General features: G+C 35.1%; 1 protein-coding gene across 3 annotated transcripts in view; it reads left to right on the top strand.

The window, feature by feature from the left end:
• SNX2 (sorting nexin 2) overlaps nt 1–17,933 on the top strand; it is a 30,613-nt gene that overhangs the window by 8,170 nt on the left and 4,510 nt on the right. For all 3 annotated transcript variants that reach the window (XM_066339217.1, XM_066339216.1, XM_066339215.1), the window contains exons 2-11: nt 88–205; nt 6,950–7,113; nt 8,349–8,415; nt 8,625–8,668; nt 8,753–8,894; nt 12,111–12,189; nt 13,376–13,451; nt 14,689–14,802; nt 15,030–15,123; nt 16,828–17,033. In XM_066339217.1, the coding sequence (XP_066195314.1) occupies nt 88–205; nt 6,950–7,113; nt 8,349–8,415; nt 8,625–8,668; nt 8,753–8,894; nt 12,111–12,189; nt 13,376–13,451; nt 14,689–14,802; nt 15,030–15,123; nt 16,828–17,033 (1,104 nt within the window). The remainder of the gene's footprint in view (nt 1–87; nt 206–6,949; nt 7,114–8,348; nt 8,416–8,624; nt 8,669–8,752; nt 8,895–12,110; nt 12,190–13,375; nt 13,452–14,688; nt 14,803–15,029; nt 15,124–16,827; nt 17,034–17,933) is intronic.

Here is a 17,933-nt window from a genome sequence, read left to right as displayed (position 1 = left end):
CGCATGGCAACTCATTCTTTTCTAATTATTTCAGTTTTGTTTTTTGTTTTGTTTTGTTTTTTGTTTTTGTGTTTTTTTTTTAAACAGTCAAGTCCTTCATCTCCAGAGCCAGCAAGTCTTCCTGCTGAAGACCTCAGCACAAACTCCAATGGTCCAAAGCCAGCAGAAATCATGCTGGACGGTGACAGAGAAGACCTCTTTGCTGGTAATCGCCATTTTCTTCTAGCATGTCTGCACAAACCCTTTCACCCCTGGACTGAAAGAGATGTGCTTTTCTGAGAGAAAGGATTGAAACCTTTTAAGTAGTTTGACAGTGTTGTACCGGTTTTTTCCTGTGAAAAATGTTGTTAGTTAAGTTTATCTCAGTGGCATGTACTGTTGGTGTGTAGTGTGGGAATGTTGAGCTGATCACTAACGTTTTGCTGACAGTAAGAATAGTCTTTATCATTTTCTCATTCAAAGTGTTCAGATCTGTTTGTGTGGAAATACATTACTAGAGTTACTTTCTTGTTCTCTACTTCCTAATCATTCATAAGCTGTCCCAGTCTTGTTTCCAGTTATAAAGAGAGAGATAATTCAGATTGTATTGCAAGTATTTCCTTCTTAATACTCTTGTTTAAATGGACAGGTAACAAACTGGCATATGGGGCCGATCCTACCATTTCACTAGTGCATGGTTGTGTCTCTGACAGTTGACAGTATTGCATGCTTTAGAAAAAGATGTGAAAGTTCTGATAAGTGATCTGTTAATGGACAGAACATTTCTAAAGCTTCATAAATCAGCTGCTGCTTCAGTGTCAGTTTTCAGCTATCCTAACATGTGTTATTGTTGCTGTCAACTACAGTTGTAGGAACATTACCTATTCAAGAAAGGAGGTGTAATATTTGGAATATACTATGTGTGTAAGATGGTTCTGAATGATACATCTCAATATTATCATTTTCCCTGTGAATTCATATTGAGTTAGTCAGCTGACAATCTGCTTTGAATACAGTCATCTCATCTTCATTGATTACCTGATGTAATAATTCCAAAAGAAACTTTATAACCTTTAGTTCTGGATTATTTTGTATAAATGCATATTTAATTGTGCTTGTTACATTTGTTCTAAAGTTCTGTGATTTGTATTTCCATATATTTAAACTTGTTTGTTCATGACACTGTTACTTTAGTAGTAACAGAAGTACTTTAGTACTTCTCTGAAAGTGTTTTATGAGAAAAAGGGAATAAAGGATAGAGGAGTAATCTTGCTTTTTTCCACATTTGTTTTCCATTATAACTTACAAAGACCATAAGTGCTTTAGCAATGAAGTTTTCTAGTACTAGTCAGTAATTTGGTTATTTAGCTTCAGTATATAAAGCCAGCTTTTTATAACCATAGAGCCATCTGGAGTGGATATTTTAAGAAAGCAAATTCTCCTTTGGATAATATTAAGAAAAGAAAAAAGGAGACTGGAGTAAATATTTAGGGGAGTCAGACAGAAGGAACAAATGTTTGCAGTCAGATTGTTTCAACTGAAATGAATGCTGTGAGAGTAACACACATGATTGATTTAATGAGTTTGGGTTTTGCCATGTAGGGCTTTCTCTTAAATTCTTTGCAGTGCTGAACTGAAGCCATCTAACACTGCATGTCTACCTCAGCTGAAACTGGTCTTTTAGAGTTAAATTTATAGTAGAGAGTGAGTCTAATACTCTCAAATAGAGGAAAAAACAAATGTGATTTATGGAGCATGAGATAAAAACATGTTTTTCACAATTTCCTCTTCTAAGCAAGAAGTTTGCATAATGCTGTTGAACCCAAGTCATGAACTTCTGTGTTTATGTCACTGTCATTCTGAAATGACATTCTGAAAAACTGTATTGAATTACTGTTCCAGTGCTGTGCACTCACAAGTTTTTTTATTTTTAGCACTGTTTTGCTAGACAGTATAGAAGCAGCATGAGAAAAGCAAGATGAGATACCTAATTTTTTGCTTCCAGCATGATTGCATAAGTTTAGCTTTCTAGGAAAGCAGAATTCAATTTAAAAGTGAGTGTGATAGGGTTTTTCTATGGCATGTTGAAATTCCAAAGATATTTAACTTGGTATAGCTTATAGGAAAACTTAAGTGGAAAGGAAAAAAAATGAAGCTCCATAGCTTTGTAACTTCTGTTGTTCCTTCATATTGAATTACTAAACACTTTAAAATCTGGTTAAAGGAAATCCTGTTTATGGCTCCTGAAAGGAGAAATTGCCATTCTTCAGGATCAGAAATAATTATAGCTTTTCAGGCTTGTAAAAAATGCGATGGTATGCCTCTAGCTATTGTAGACTTAAAACTTTTCCATTGTACCACCGCATATTGCAGCCTAATGGAAAAGGAGGTGAAACAGAACAAATTTTCTCTACTGCTTTAATGCAGGACAGAACCTGGGAAGGTTTAGACTTTTTTTGATTATGCTTGAAGTTTCTTTGCTATTATATTTCTGTGGCAGCTATAGAATAATATGTGCCATATAGATATTTGTTAGCTTGTCTCTGGCAACTCATAACTGAACTATTAAAACAGAGTTTCAAAAACAGAAGAAATTATTTTCCTGCTGTCATTGAAGATGAGTGAATTTCATGGTGTTGTTGTGGTTCTTGGTTCTGTAACAAACCAAACTATCTTGCTAAACCCACTTAAAAACTTTCATCCGTAGAATAAAAATCACTGTGTTGCTTATTTGGCCAGAAGAATCAGTTTATCTTACCTCATGGAGCAGAGCCCATAATGGTCAGTGCTTCAATCAACCAGTATTAGGTGTATCTTGAAGATGTATCTTAAAGCTTTGTCAATAACCTGCTATTGTACAGCTGGGTATCAAACTATTCTTTCAGAATCAGATGTTGACTCAAAGTTAAGTGTATAACTGCACGAATATGCCATGCACTGCCCATGATGGGCATAGCTGTCTGTGCTTTCTGCCTCTGGTGCTCATAGAAGAGCACCAACTAGATGGTGAACTCACCTGTGAAGTTTTATCAGTGTTCTATCACCTTCTTCAAAAAAGTGGAAAACTATAATTTTTCCTCTTCTCTGTCAGGTATAAGAATTCTGTTACTTTGTTTTTTCAGCTCTGAAATGTGTTTGGGAATGAATTATCTTATGGAAGTGTCTAGCTGTTGTATCCTGAGAAGTCACTGTGTTGGAGGCTGGAGTGATGTTTGTTTCCATTGGGCTGGTTTTTTTGTTTGGTGGGGTTTTGTATTGTTTGGCTTTGTGGCTTATTTTTTTTTTTTTCCTTTAGACTTTTTTCTCAGGATTTGAGACAGAAAAGGAGGTGATAATTCTCTGATCCAGAGAAGATATGTTCCTCAGGCCTATCTGAACAGAAAAGCTTCTAGCTGATGATGTCTGTCAGGCTGTTGTGTTGTAATCTGTCTGATATGAGGATTTTGTGCAAATGCCTTGCTGCTTTTTAGAATCTGTTCGTTTAGTTGTTTTGTAAGAAACAAATTCACAAAAGCATGTGAACCTACAATTTTGAAGTCAGAGAATGATCATATCAGTGTCTGATGGTTGTGTTAAAACTATTTCTGTTCTCATTAGGGTTATGCTTTTATACTTCTGATAGAACAATAAGGACCATGGGCTATGACTTTGGTGTAATAGTTCTTACAATCAGTTCAGTTTAGTCTCTGAAATATTGCTGTGCCCAGAGAAGCCTTTTTTAATAGCTTGTTCTCAATTCTGCATAACAGCTTCTGCTTAAGTTTACTGCCAAATTCATATGTTCACATGGGCAAACTTTCAAAGATAATAAGCCAATTCAATCATTCAAGCTATGTCAGAATGTTAAAGGTCTGACATTTGGAAGTGCGACTAGTAAAAATAACTTGTGGCTGAAGAGAGCTGCTGGTGAGGAATTGCAAACTTGCATTTTCTAAGATGATATTTCACAAAAACTGCTGGTGCAAAACAAAAAAACAAGCTCTGTGTAATGCTGAGATTAAGTCCTGTGCTTGAGTGTTGATAGAAACTTGTTGTGCTTGGCTGTAGAATGTTAATTAAACATATGTAGTTGTCTCTTACAGCTGAATGACGTGTTCATGTTCTTTTGGAGCTAAGCAACTTTACAGTGATCCCTAAAAAAGACTGTTTGTTTATGGATTGTAAATTAAGTATTTATGTGCAGCAGTCTACACATAAATAAAAGTCTCCTTTTAAACCTTCCATTTTATATAAAGTTAATGCTTCTTTTTCCTTTCAGAATCCTTAAATATTTTTGTTTTAAGCAAAAAGTGCAATAACTTACTTCCTGTCCAACTCAGTCCCATCATCCCCTTCCATATATTTTCCCTGTCATGCTTCTAGATTTACATAACATGTGGAGGCATGCCAAACCTGAGGTGAGAGGTGACAAGAGGGAGAATGGCATAAATTGTTAATTTCTTCCTAAAATAACTAACTTACTGCTATCAAACAAACAGATACTATTTTCTCTGGGTAAGTTCCTTCAGGAAAATAAAATAATAAAAGCCACCAGGCAGCAGCTTTAAACATTTGCTAATCCTGCTTGGAATTCATTTGATCAACCTAGATCACTTCATGATACTAATGGGTATGTGGATACAAGTTGGAAAAACAGGAGTGCTAGAGGAGAAGTGTGCTTCTGTTTCATCTGATAGCCGTGCTGCTTTCTAACATTAAATTCACAGCTTTTTCATGAAGTTATAGTTTACAATAAGAGGATTGTGTTCTTAGGTAATGAAAGTGAGAAATCTCTATGCTTTGAGTTGTTAAGTGACTTGTTTTATAAACCTATCTAAAATTTGAAGATATAGACAAGTATATAGTGGTAGTTAATGGTTTGTTTCCTGAATGTGCTGGAGTATCAGCTAGTGATAGATAAAGGAAGAACTGAAGTGCAATTGCTTAATTTCATAAATATTTTATAATTTACATTTCAGCATGTATTTAGTATACTGTTACATATGTATGTGCATATTTTTCTGAGAATGTTTCTGTGAAATATTCATTTGTGAAATATTCATAACATTTATGTTGAATGCTGTAGCCACCAAAGGAGAGAACTGCCTCTTGTTGAAGTGTTGGTGTTCTGCCAATCTAAAAGCTCTTTTGCCACCTCAGCATGAGTTCCCACCTGATCTTAGGTTTTGAATTAAATTTCTTATTGATTTATGATGCATTGTCCTTCCTGTGGCGTTTGAGGAAAGGAAACATTAGCAGATGTTTATGTTCTTTAAGATTTAGCAGTAAGAATAAAGCAATGCTATGAAAATAATTATTTTCAGAAAAAAGCTGTAGATTCTTCGTTCATATTCAAAATGCAGAATATAATGAGGTGCTTGGTTTTAACTTTCAGTTTGAAAATATTATGACTATCTGTAATTTGAAATTAGAAAAAGCAATGGCAGCAGGCTGGGAGAATTGATCATTCCTCTTGGCTCAGCTGTGCTGAAGCTACACCTGGAATGCTCAGTTCAGGTTTGAGCTAATACAAGGGTGGCATGGATAGATGGGAGTGACTCCAAGGCAGGGCCATGAAAATGATTGAGGCCATAAAGTATATGCATAAGAGATGAGATTGAGAAAGCTAGTGCTGTTTATCCTGGAATAGAGGTGTGGGGTGGGAGGATCCTATAGCTTGTGTAAATACTAGATGGTAGAGAATGGAGAAGAGGGAACCTGACTTGTCATTAGTGCCCACTGACAGAACAGAAAACAATGGCTGCACACTGAAAACCAGATACATAAGACAAATCTTACATTTTTGTTTGTTTGTCTTTGGTGGGGTTGAGGGAGTGATGTTGGCTTTTGTGGTTTTTTTCTTGTTAGTGAGGGTGGTCAAGCACTGGCACAGGTTATCCAAGGAAGAGGTGGGTTCTCCTCTTTGGAAATGCTCAAACTTTATCTGGATGTGATTCAGTTTAGCCTGCTCTAGCTAGAGCTCTGCTTGAATAGAGAGGTTAGATTAGATGGTTTCAAAAGGTTTTTCCAAACTCAGCAATTCTATGATATGCTCCAAAAGGAAATGATGACAATAAACTTTCTTAACCTTAAGCCAGAATGAGTGTTTGCTTTAGTTTAGTGTCTTTTTACCTGTTTGGTAAGTACTACCCACAAAAGTCTGGTTTGTGAAAGGACTTGAGCTCTATGAGAAAGTTAATTTTGGTATCAAATGACTGGTCTGTGGTCCATGTGATCTTTTAGGAAACTGGGATTCTTGAAAATGCATGTCTAGTGAGAATGCAGCATTGCCCATTTATTTGAGCTAGAGCAGGAACTTCTGTATACCCAGGAAATGTGTAGTTTGCCAGTGGTCAAAAACAGTGAGATTTGTGGAGCAGGGGTTTGCATTGTCTTTAAAGGCAGATGAACTGTCCATAGTCTGAAAGAAGTAATCAGTTTCTAGTGGGCTGTTTTAAGCCCCAAAGATAATGGAAATGGAGAGTAAAGATAATTTTAATGTCTCACCTGCTAATATTGCTACTTTACAATTTGTGGAGTATTTGGTAGAGGTTGGGGTGTATTAATGGTTGTGTAACTTTATTTGTTATATGGCTTAGTCTGCTTAGTTACCAGCCTATCTGACTAAATCAGCTATTATTCAGGGTGTGAAACAGGTGATGAAAAAGGGCTGCTTCTGTGGTAAAAAAATTAATTACTGTTCACAATATGTCTTACAGAAATAAATTATTTGTGGCTTGTTACCACTTTAAAAGACTCTTTACTGAACAGTATTTAAAAAAAAATAATAATGACCTTAATTTAACCCATTCTGCACTACAAGTCCAAATGTCATATTTGGTTTTAGCTATGTATTGAAAAAAGTTATCCTGCACAAATGGGTGGTACTTATTTTATCATCATTCTTTATTGTGCATGTTTGTTGTCTCTGTGATGCATATCCATCTGTGTTGCACAGGAAATTTGTTGCTAACTCAGAATGTTTATGTAGAAGCAACAGAAGAAGTTTCATTGGACAGTCCAGAGAGGGATCCAATACTTTCACCAGAACCTACTCCTGCAGTCACTGCCGTAACACCTACTGCATTAATAGCTCCCAGAATGGAATCGAAAAGCCTTACAGCCCCGGTGATTTTTGATAGATCCAGGGAAGAGGTATGCTGTAAACTTCTAAACTACGTAAATGTTCCATTTGGATTTTTCAGTTTTATCTTGTTATAAAATGCCAGTTCATAAATGTTGATGCATGGCATTATATAACTTGCTGTTACTTTTGTGAAAGAAGTTTAGTGTGAATTTGACTCATGAAAATACTGTAAGAATTCACTACTGAAGTGATTATATTTGAGATAGGAGTAAGAGTAAGTAAGTAGATTTGTTAGGAGTAAGAAGTTCTGTTCCTTCAGAATAGATATTTTAAAAGTGTGTGTAGGAGTAAGCTGTGAACTTGATACAGGAGAAATGTTACTAATATAAAATAATTTTAACTAGTGTGTTACAGTTTCAGCTTTTATTTCTGAAGCTCTTTCTGACTGGGAATTGAACAAGCAGTTTTTTAGCATTATTATTTACTAGCATTTACTTCATGCTAGTAAACAGCTGAGTGTAATTGTAGTCTTAAATGTTGCTATTTACATTTGGTGTTCCTGTTAAAGCGTGGTCGTTGCTGAATGTCGTTCATTTTAGAGAGTTCTCTTACTAGACTTTGCAAACAAGACCTACATGTGACTCAATGATGCCTACTTCCCCAGATACCACGTGATGGCATTTGATTCTGATTTTGCCCCCTTCAGCTCTGGTACTGTCCCTTCTGCCATGGCATTTCTTAAGATCTTTCTTTTTATGAGACTTAGGTATAGTACATGAAAGATTATGAAATTCTGAAGGAATAGAACTCAGACAAGTATCAGAAAAAAAAATTTATCTGTTGTTTTTCTCTTCCCAAGCTCTTCTGCTACAGATACTGTTAGAGAAAAGGAATGTGTGTCCTTTGATTAGAGGCATGTGGAACCATTGCAAATGATAGTGGTTGTGAACCACAGTATCTGCTGGCACTGTGATACAATGAGCTGAACCCTAAGTCTGCTATACTGAAAGCTTTTGCAGTAGGACTGAAAACTGAAATCACAGGACCATTTAGTTTGGAAAAGACCTTTGGAATCATTGAGTCTAACTGTAAACTTAGCACTATTCAAGTTCACCACAAGATGTTTGGTTGCCGTCACAGTCAGTGTTAGAAAATATATATATTAACATTGGAGACTGGAAATGTTTCATAATTACACGAACATACTGACTTTTTCTCCTCCTTCCTCTTTATCTTTATCCTTATACCCATACATAATATGGATGTCCATTATCTTGTCAAATGTGATATATCTTTTTCATAGATTGAAGAGGAAGCAAATGGGGATATGTTTGATATTGAAATCAATGTATCAGACCCGGAGAAAGTTGGTAAGTTCCTTAAGCCTAGAAATTCAAATGATAGACTGTCTTGTTCCTTGAAGACTATTCTTATATTTTAGCATGATTTCCTCTTTAGTTTTCCTTTGGCAATTTTTATTATTTAAATGGAAATCTATTTATTGTATATTCTGGACTAAAAAGTGTATGGCAGGCTTACCCCACCTTGCCTTGGGATAAGTATTTTAATTTTCTTACAGGGGATGGCATGAATGCTTATATGGCATACAGAGTAACAACAAAGGTAGGTAGTACAACAAAAATTTGTGAATACTTTGTAAGGTAGCTGAGATGTATCAGTAATTCACAACTATTTTATTTTTTTAAGACATCACTTTCAATATTCCACAAAAATGAATTCTCTGTTAAAAGAAGATTCAGTGATTTTCTTGGCCTGCACAGCAAATTAGCAACAAAATACATGCATATTGGTTATATTGTGCCTCCAGCTCCAGAAAAAAGTATTGTAGGTAAGTGCAGTTTCAATAAGGTGACATGTAAATATTGAATAGAAATTACTCTTCTGCGTAAATACTGCTTGCTTCTTCTCAGGTGGTCCAAATATTCTTTGTGTTCTGTATTTTCAAATAGTTCATATTAAATTGGAAAGGTATGTAATGGCCTCTTCTTAACTCAGACTAGTGTTGATAATGAGGAGGATATCTCCTAATGCATGGCCTTGTATTTCTTATCTATGATTCTTTCTTTGCTGTTGCCCTTCAATAGCTGATTAGCCTACAGAAACAAGGATGTTAAAGTTTATTTTAAGTTGAACTGTTATCAATTGCCTGCAATGTATAGAGCTTCCTACATACTCCAGATCTCTGGTACTGTTTGTTTCTTTTGATCATGGTGAATTCAAAACCTCTCATAAACTGTGCAAGGTTTTAATGCAGAAAACTACTTTTGACTTAAATGCCTTAAAGGATGGTCCATTCTCTGTGAGCTAAGAAGCATGCCTGGTGCATTTAAACAACTTCAGATCTCTAAGGAGGAGAGATTCTCTCAAAATAGGTAAATATTTAGAACAGTAAAGCCTGTAAAAGACTTCTGTTACTCATATAAGGAAGTTATTTGAATCTAGAATGTTGTAGGAAATGGCAGGACTTCTTTTCAGTAGTTAAGTCTATAAAGATAATCAGAGCAGCAGTTTCTCATGTAAGTAGGGAGTAGGCAGACTTAGTAGGTGTAGGCAGAAGGAGGCTTGGAAAATTCATGATTTTACTACTGTGGAAAAGCACTGTGTTTTTTAAGCCTGTGAGCCTGAAAATTTGACCTGAATTTTTGGTAGTTCTTGAAGGTTATAGGTAATTCTGTAATAATCAGTTTTTCTTATAACAAAAAAGTTTAATTCCAAATGCTAACAGGGCTTATGGAAGTAGAACAAGGTTTCTGTCATGTCCTTTGGATGATATAACATTTAAGGCATTTATGACAGTGTGCGTTTACATGAAAATGGAATGCTTACATCACAGTACAATTCAGCTTAGGCTGGATTTCAGCAACTACTTGAACAAAACCAGCATAGAAATCGATAAGAAAGATGGTAGAATAGTGGGACTTACTGCAGTGCAAGCAAGCACTGGCTGGTGCTTCAAAGCCTTGGGTAGAGACTTTAAGCTACAGGTAGGTTGGAAAAACTCAGACTCTGTAGAATATTTTTGAAAGATCATGAAACTCTGTCTTTAAAGTTGAAATTCACATGTGTTACTTAGTTTTGTTCAAGAGCATGTAGCCAGTACATTTTCATTTCTGGAGAAAAAATGGAATTTATTTTAGTCTGTTTTGAAATAATGCATCTTAAAGCAGAGGGCTGACAAAACAGCTGAAAGTAAGATGACATAGTCTTTACATTGCTCATGTTTATGTTTAAAATCTTAATACATAATGTCATATATTCAGTGTTACGCAGTGTGTGTTGTAAAAAAGTCCCTGGTCTGCTTATTCTGTTACACTATTGGTACCACCTGGAGCTTTTAGCTTGTTTTGTTGTGTTGATGAGTTGTAGGGGCTGGGATTTTAGATCTTAGCTACAAATCCAAGTCCATCAATTACTGACAAAAAAGAACAAAAGGATAAAAATGAGTCTGTTGTGAACTGGAGTTGGACATGCATTAAGGTACCTCACTACTTACATAAATGTTTATGAAAATAATGTTTTAATTTTTAAAGAAAATTATCTGTTATGTATGGATCTTTTCCTCTGGAGGGTTAGAGGAGTGCTTGGTCTACAGAAACAGTTTTTGCACTTACATTTAAATGGGCTTATATTAGTGGAGAAAGAAATCTGGCAAGATATTTAGAAATAACTCATTATTGCAGAGTAGGAATTACTCATGTGGATCATTTGCATTGGTTTTGTGTATTCAGTTTTTCTCTGTGAACTTCTGTTCAAAGTTCAACTATGAAGGCTCTTTTGTATTAAGCCACAGGATTTCCTTCTTTCTGCAGTAAAATATTATCATATAGTAATACTGTAACGTATTACTATAATAATTATAAAGATGAGGCATGTGAATTACCTCAACTTCCTTTGAATACTTTAATCCTTCTGTTTGAAGACATACTCAATTTTACTGACAAATTTATGGGTTTGGTTACATTACGCTGTGTAGAATGCTTTTCGTAAAAAGCCTTTATCAGATTTTATTTTCATCATGTTGCAGAGGAGGGAAAAACTAAGGCTTCAGTGAGAGGTTAAGGGTTTCTTCTTGTTCCCATAAGGCTTTGCTGCTTGTCTCCTCCTGGGAGACTGTATGAAACAGTTTTACTGCATGAAACTTTTAAGTCCAGAAGGGAGATCGGGTGAAGAACTTAGGGAACTGTTGACCTGACAGATCAGTGAATACATAGTCAGAATCTCATAACTTTTAGCTGAAGAGGCACAAAAGTAACAGGTAAGAAATATACTACAGTTAGAAATCAGATGTCTGGACTGTATAATAAAATACCTTTCCTGTTTTTTAGGAAACAAGAATAATTATTGATGTCCAGTGTTTCCAGTTTGATGTGACTCAGATTGCTAAACTCTGAACTTAGATCTTTAGCATGAAAAATAATGATTTCAGTCTGACCGTTTTACAATTCTTCTATTGCTGATGTTGAAGCTGTTTCCTGTGCATACATCAATAGATGGTTGCCACTCTTGTCAGAGGAAGCACTGTAAAGCTGCATACATTTTATTCTGCTGATTTTGTTCTCCATGCAGTTCAGTTCAGAATTTTCAGAACTTGTTAGTTTGTGTTATTTAATTAAAAAACTATTAGTTTTAGAACTTAAAAAATAGTAGAATTAAAATAATGGTAATAGGCTTACCAGTGAATAGACTTAAACCTGAGAACATATTTGTATTCTGCTTTATATGGCTAACTGTTTTCTTTTTCTGGACATGAGTTGCCAGTAAGACTCTGATCAGCATTTAGATTGTTTTCATAAATGCAGATTCACATAGTTTTACTTATCTATCAGTCACAATTAATATGTTACAGGAAACTGAGTATTTCATAGAGCTACTTCCACAAAACCGTGCAGCATGCAATGTTGGTTTTATGTTCCTGTGTAGTGTTTTTCATTGTAATTTGATTTAAATATGTAAACTTAGGTGAGCCTTATATTCTAATCACATCTATTATGTTAATGATTCATCTCTGATAAAATAAAATCAATATGATGCTGTTTCCTTCAAGGCATGACCAAGGTTAAAGTAGGCAAAGAAGATTCTTCATCTACTGAGTTTGTAGAGAAAAGAAGAGCAGCTCTAGAAAGGTAATGTATGTATTAACTAAAATTTATTTAGGTAAGAATTACTTGTAGTACTCTATATTGGTTTTGTAATCACAATGCTGGTGATCTGTACTTAAATGAATCCTGGTAGACTATACAACTCAAATTTTTGTGTAGAAATTGAATAATTCCTATTAATAGCAGGAAGAGTAGTACTATTCACAAAAATAGTTATAACTAACTTGTTTTGGACTTAAAACAAAGATTGCAGAGGTTCAGTAAATAAAACTACTATTACTAGCTTCTGTAGACATTTTGGGTTGAAGGAATTAAGACACTGTTAACATTGTATTTGTTCCATAGCAAATCAGCTGTTGGGTGGAAGGAAGGTGGGTAAAGAGATCTTGAATCACTTGTAAGCAAAACGGGCTTATGATGATGTGCATTGATGACATTGATGTCACTTGCTGAATTTTGGCATAAGAGATACGGGATCTCTGTCACCCAGCTCTGGTATACAGCTGATACTGTTCAAAAGGATCTTTTTCACGGAAGGGCCCTATCCCTAGTATAGTCCTACGTTAGCCTTAACTTGTACTTCATACAGAGTGTGGAACAAGGAAAAAGGTTGAGCAGTCTAATATGTAAAATAGTTTTACTGCAATCCTTACCTTCTCCAGGAAAAAATAAATAAGGATCTGCTGGTTATACATAATGGTGGGTGGATAAAAAATTACACTGGAGGTCTAAGTAGAAGTGCAGAGGGGAAAAAAAAAGAGTTGCACTGAATTTTACTTGTGCGTGTGTGACTTTTTTAGAACTAAATGGATTGAAGACTAGTTTATCCAGCATATAAATAGTTTATGCCTAGACCATAATCAATTCACGTCCCAAGATTTTTTATAATTCTAAAATAAATCAACCAGAAGTAACAAAAAGGCTATCCACAGCACTGTACAAAAATGTTGAAACAAGCTCATTTTTTTCTGTCTGGTTAATAAAGGAGTAGGTCTTCACTCAGCTGTTTAAAATAAGAAGTATATTATTTTACCACTAGATTTGACAAGCCCCACTTTAAGGAGTTTCTGGTATAAACAAACTGTGGTGTGAAACACTACCCAACCTTTAATGTGTTATGTTGTGGTATGGAGTGCATGGCACTGCAGTATGTTAGTCAGGCACATTAAATATATTCTGTTAGCTGATATTTTAATTTTTAAAATCATAGGTATCTACAACGAACAGTAAAGCACCCAACCTTGCTACAGGATCCAGATTTGAGACAATTCTTGGAAAGTTCTGAGGTATTTATATTTTAACTTCTCTTACTTATTTCTACATATGGTAACCTACCAAGCAATATATTCACTTTGTATTGAGACCTAGTCCCCTAAATTAATATGAAATCCAATTGGAACATACCCTTCATGGATTGGAATGGTGGAGGCTACTTAGGTATGATGTGCCTCAGGCTCTGGTAAAACTCATAGTGGCAATGACAAAAAGCTATTTGCTGTATAGTGACTTCTCAAGCAGTTGATATTTTCAGTTCTGATGGTACAGATTGCTAAGTAAGATCTAAAATTAAACTGGCTTGGAAGCAGCTCTCTTGCCTCTAGGAGTTCAGCTTGAGGTGTATTCGTAGGATAATGTGAAAATACTGGCAGTGCTGCTGGCCTGGCAAGGTATTTTGTGAATAAGAATTTCAGTCACCTGTACTATTAATCTGGTACCTTTCACAATATCAAATATATTGTTAAAATACATAATATCTCTCTATGAATGTCCATAGTGGTTTCACTCTAATACAGAACTGTGTCTTGGCTAGTGTCAGTATCTTAGTTATACTAATAAGTCAGAGAGGCCTCCCTGCTGACAAAAGCATCAATAGATAACTTACAGTGGGTTTGTCAATGCTGCTGACAGACAAAACATCACATGAAGGGTAAATGGTCTAACTAAGGGACCACCTTGTGTAGCATATTCACTCTAGCCTGAATAATAGTATCAATTAAATTAAAAATTCGTTACTTTAACTCTGAGGTTTTCTCAGTACCTAAGCATATAACATGTTCTCTTGATACTTGAGATACATTTATAGCCTTACATTAAAAAGCAAAAAGTCATCAACCTTTTCTTGTCAGCATGCAGTGCATGTCCTGCATTACAATTAAACGTGTACCAGAATTTCCTATGTCTAATCTGTTGTAAATCCAAGCTTTTCTGTTCCTGTAGTGGCAATTTGTTCATTGTAGCATATAGGTGGCCATTTAAGGACATTTGGCTAGTTCATAACAGCTTTGGACAAGTGGTTTGTTTGTTCCATTTAAATGTAAAGATGTATAAGAAAAGTAAATAGTCTATATTTTTAAGTTTTTCTCTTGAGAATGTAGAAGTAGTAAATTTGAGAAATTAGATTCCACTATATTGAAACACACAGGAGTAAAGAAAACACTATGTCCTTTGCTTTCCCCCTTGTGCGCAGTTAAACCTCCATTCTTTTAACCAGTCCCTTTGCCCTTATTTGTCATTCAATTCCAGCTGCCGAGAGCAGTTAACACCCAGGCTCTGAGTGGAGCAGGAATATTGAGGATGGTGAACAAGGCTGCCGACGCTGTCAACAAAATGACAATCAAGATGAATGAATCGGATGCAGTAAGAGCTGATTTTTTGGCTTGAATAATGAGATGAATTAATGAGCCTCAACAATTGCATTTTAAAGCTGTAGAAGTAGAAAATGGGTTATTAATTTCCTTATTGGCTTGAATTCTTAGCTGTATCAGTTGACCACCCTGGAAGTACCTGGATAATTTGCTTCTTTAGAACCAGAAATGTTGTTGGTAATCTAATTTGTAATGTTTGACTCCTTCATCTTTTGTCAGTGGTTTGAAGAAAAACAGCAACAATTCGAGAATCTGGATCAGCAACTTAGGAAGCTTCATGCCAGTGTTGAAGCATTAGTCTGCCACAGAAAAGGTAACTTTACTTTTACATGAACCTTAGGAAATGGTGATGAAACAAGAGCTCTGCATATCAGAACTCTTAAATAAAATAGTTACACAGTGTGTTTTAATTTCCATTTAAAATTGCTCTAGTATTTTTGTACACCTTTAATTTGTATACCTTTAGTTTTAAATTAAACCAGAGTATCTGTCATTCCTAGAGTCGCTATAATGACCTAACATATTTTTTTTCCTTGCAGTTTCACACCTAGCGAGTGATTCTACTACATCCATAAATTTATCTTTAGGTCTTATGGCAAGAGTAATTTCTTTCTGACCAGAAAGTGGCTGCATAAATCCATTTAAACATCTTTTGGTTCAGTATTGCACTGTTAACTTAGTCAACTGCTTGCACAGGAATTTCTTATTCTTAATTTAGTCTGCATAATGATATACCCTCAATTACTGTTAAGGTAAACTTTTCTGGGAAGATAAGTAGTCACGGGATTTCAGCTTTTTGTTTGCTTATTTTAGATATAACCAAAGCCTGTAAGTTTATACTGTAATAAGCTGTGCTACTCTTTGTCAGAAATGGATTTCCGTCAGATTATTAAAAAACCAAACATAATAAAAACAAAACCAAACTAAACCGCAAACAAATAACAATTTTGATTTTGTAGCTCAAGAAGACCATGTAGAAGAAGTGCTTTCTGACAATATTGTATTATGCTAAAATATGGTGTCACCTTTGAGCATTTCCAAAAGAAAATGTCATAATCTGCTTTCTCATAATTCTAATCAAGAATTACCTTTGCAGTAAAAATATTTTAGCCACTTATCCTCAAGGCTAAGGAGTATTTAAGAAGTAATGGAAAATGGAAATCTTTATTTACAGTTGATTTGACATTTTACAGGTTTTAATAACTGTTGGTTCATTGTTTTTTTTTCTAAGAGTTGTGTTTAAATTGTAAAGGTTTAAATATCTGAAGACAGCTTCCTTCTGCAATCACTTCTGGTGTTGTGATGGTTCTGTGGGAGCAGCAAAGTTGCAGACTAATCTGAAGTAATTTGGACCAAACGTTTGTTCGAAGGTCATGGAACTAAACTTTGTACAGGATTACTTACATGGGATTTAGGACAATTGCACCAGTATTTGTTAATAAATTAGCTCAAAACTTCACAGATGCTGATATGTGAGATTTGGTTGGGGTTTTTTTGCTTTAAGGAATATCAGAATGTGACAATACATTACAGTATGCACACATAAAAGTTACTTAAAGTCAATAAAACAGCCCAACAGAAATAAATTCCACTCATGGGAGTGGTGATTTTGTGAAGAGGTTGGGTTTTTTCCTGTGCTGAACTAAATGGAAAAAATGTGCTATAAGCCTGTTAAAATTGTTCTGAAAATTTACTCTGTAGGTGACTTGGCTTTTGTTTTGTGGGTTTGCTTTTTCTCTGAAGTAGGCAATTGGATAATACTGAAGTGACTTTTTTTCATGTCTTTTTCTGTAAGCATGACATTAATAGACTTGGCAAAGCATTTACTGGTTGAGAGTTGTTTTGCACAGAAGTCTTTCTCCTAAGTGTGGTTTTCATTGTGATGTCCTTGTGTATCTTACCATGATCTTTAGGTTGTGTTCAGTTGGTGAAGTTAAACCTCTGCTCCTCTGATTTATACTGCAGAGTAATATAATAAATTAACTAAATCATGCTGAACATTACTCCTGTGTTTCAGAGCTTTCAGCCAACACCGCGGCCTTTGCTAAAAGTGCTGCCATGTTAGGTAACTCAGAGGACCACACTGCCCTATCTAGAGCTTTGTCTCAGCTTGCAGAGGTTGAGGAGAAGATAGATCAGTTGCATCAAGAGCAAGCTTTTGCTGATTTCTATGTGTTCTCAGAACTGCTTGGTGATTACATTCGTCTGATTGCTGCAGTAAAAGTGAGTACTATTAGGTAAAATACTGATTTAGTGTTTGAAGTACCATTCCTCAACTTAAAGGTTTAGCGTAAATGAATGTGTGCATTTGCTCATGTAACGCAATTAAGTTTTTGCCTGATGTTCCAGCAGAGTAAAGTGAAAGCATTCTTAAGTTATTCCAACAATAAAAATGGCTGTGATTGAAAATGTGAATGGAGCGGTAAGATCCAGAGAAAATGAAAATCTACTTTGAACACAACTAATTGTGTACAGTATTTGGGGATACTGTACTCTACTGACTCTAAGCATACTGCACCTGTTTATTTCAGATTACTTGCTGTTACAGTAAGCATATGTAAGTGTGGAAGAACATAATATGGTATTCTATATCTGGTAGATAGCTGGTAATGTCTTTAAATAAGAAAGAGATGCAATTTGTGCATCTATATCTTGTTAAAGAAAATATTCACTTAAAGTGTAAGCTATCCTGCACAGCATGATTAGGTTTAGAAATGAGAATAGGTATCTTGAAATTATGTCCAGAAATACCTTTGAATTTGCCAGGTTGCTGAAAGTATATATTTTTCTTTTTTAGTTTGTTTGCCTCTTTTCGTTCCTCTGTTCTCCCCTCTGTTCTTTCCTCCACCTTCTTTCCTCCCTTTTTCCCTTCCTTTTGTCTGCTTTTTTTTTTTCTTTGCTTTTTTTTTTCTTTTCTGTTTTTTTTCTTTTTATTTCTTTCTTTTCTTCTGTTCTTTTTTTTCTTTATTTTTTGGATGTGTGTCCTTCTGCTGCCTTAGTCCATTGCTAGCATACACACATTTTCAGCAACATGTTTAATTCATATGCATGGACAGTTTGCTAGTATCTACACTTAAAGAATTGTCTGCATAATAGAGCGTTTCATAGTGGTTGTTTTTCTAG

This window comes from Sylvia atricapilla, chromosome Z, assembly GCF_009819655.1.
Source record: "Sylvia atricapilla isolate bSylAtr1 chromosome Z, bSylAtr1.pri, whole genome shotgun sequence".
Classification (NCBI taxonomy): domain Eukaryota; kingdom Metazoa; phylum Chordata; class Aves; order Passeriformes; family Sylviidae; genus Sylvia; species Sylvia atricapilla.
This window is presented reverse-complemented; position numbering and strand designations above follow the sequence as displayed.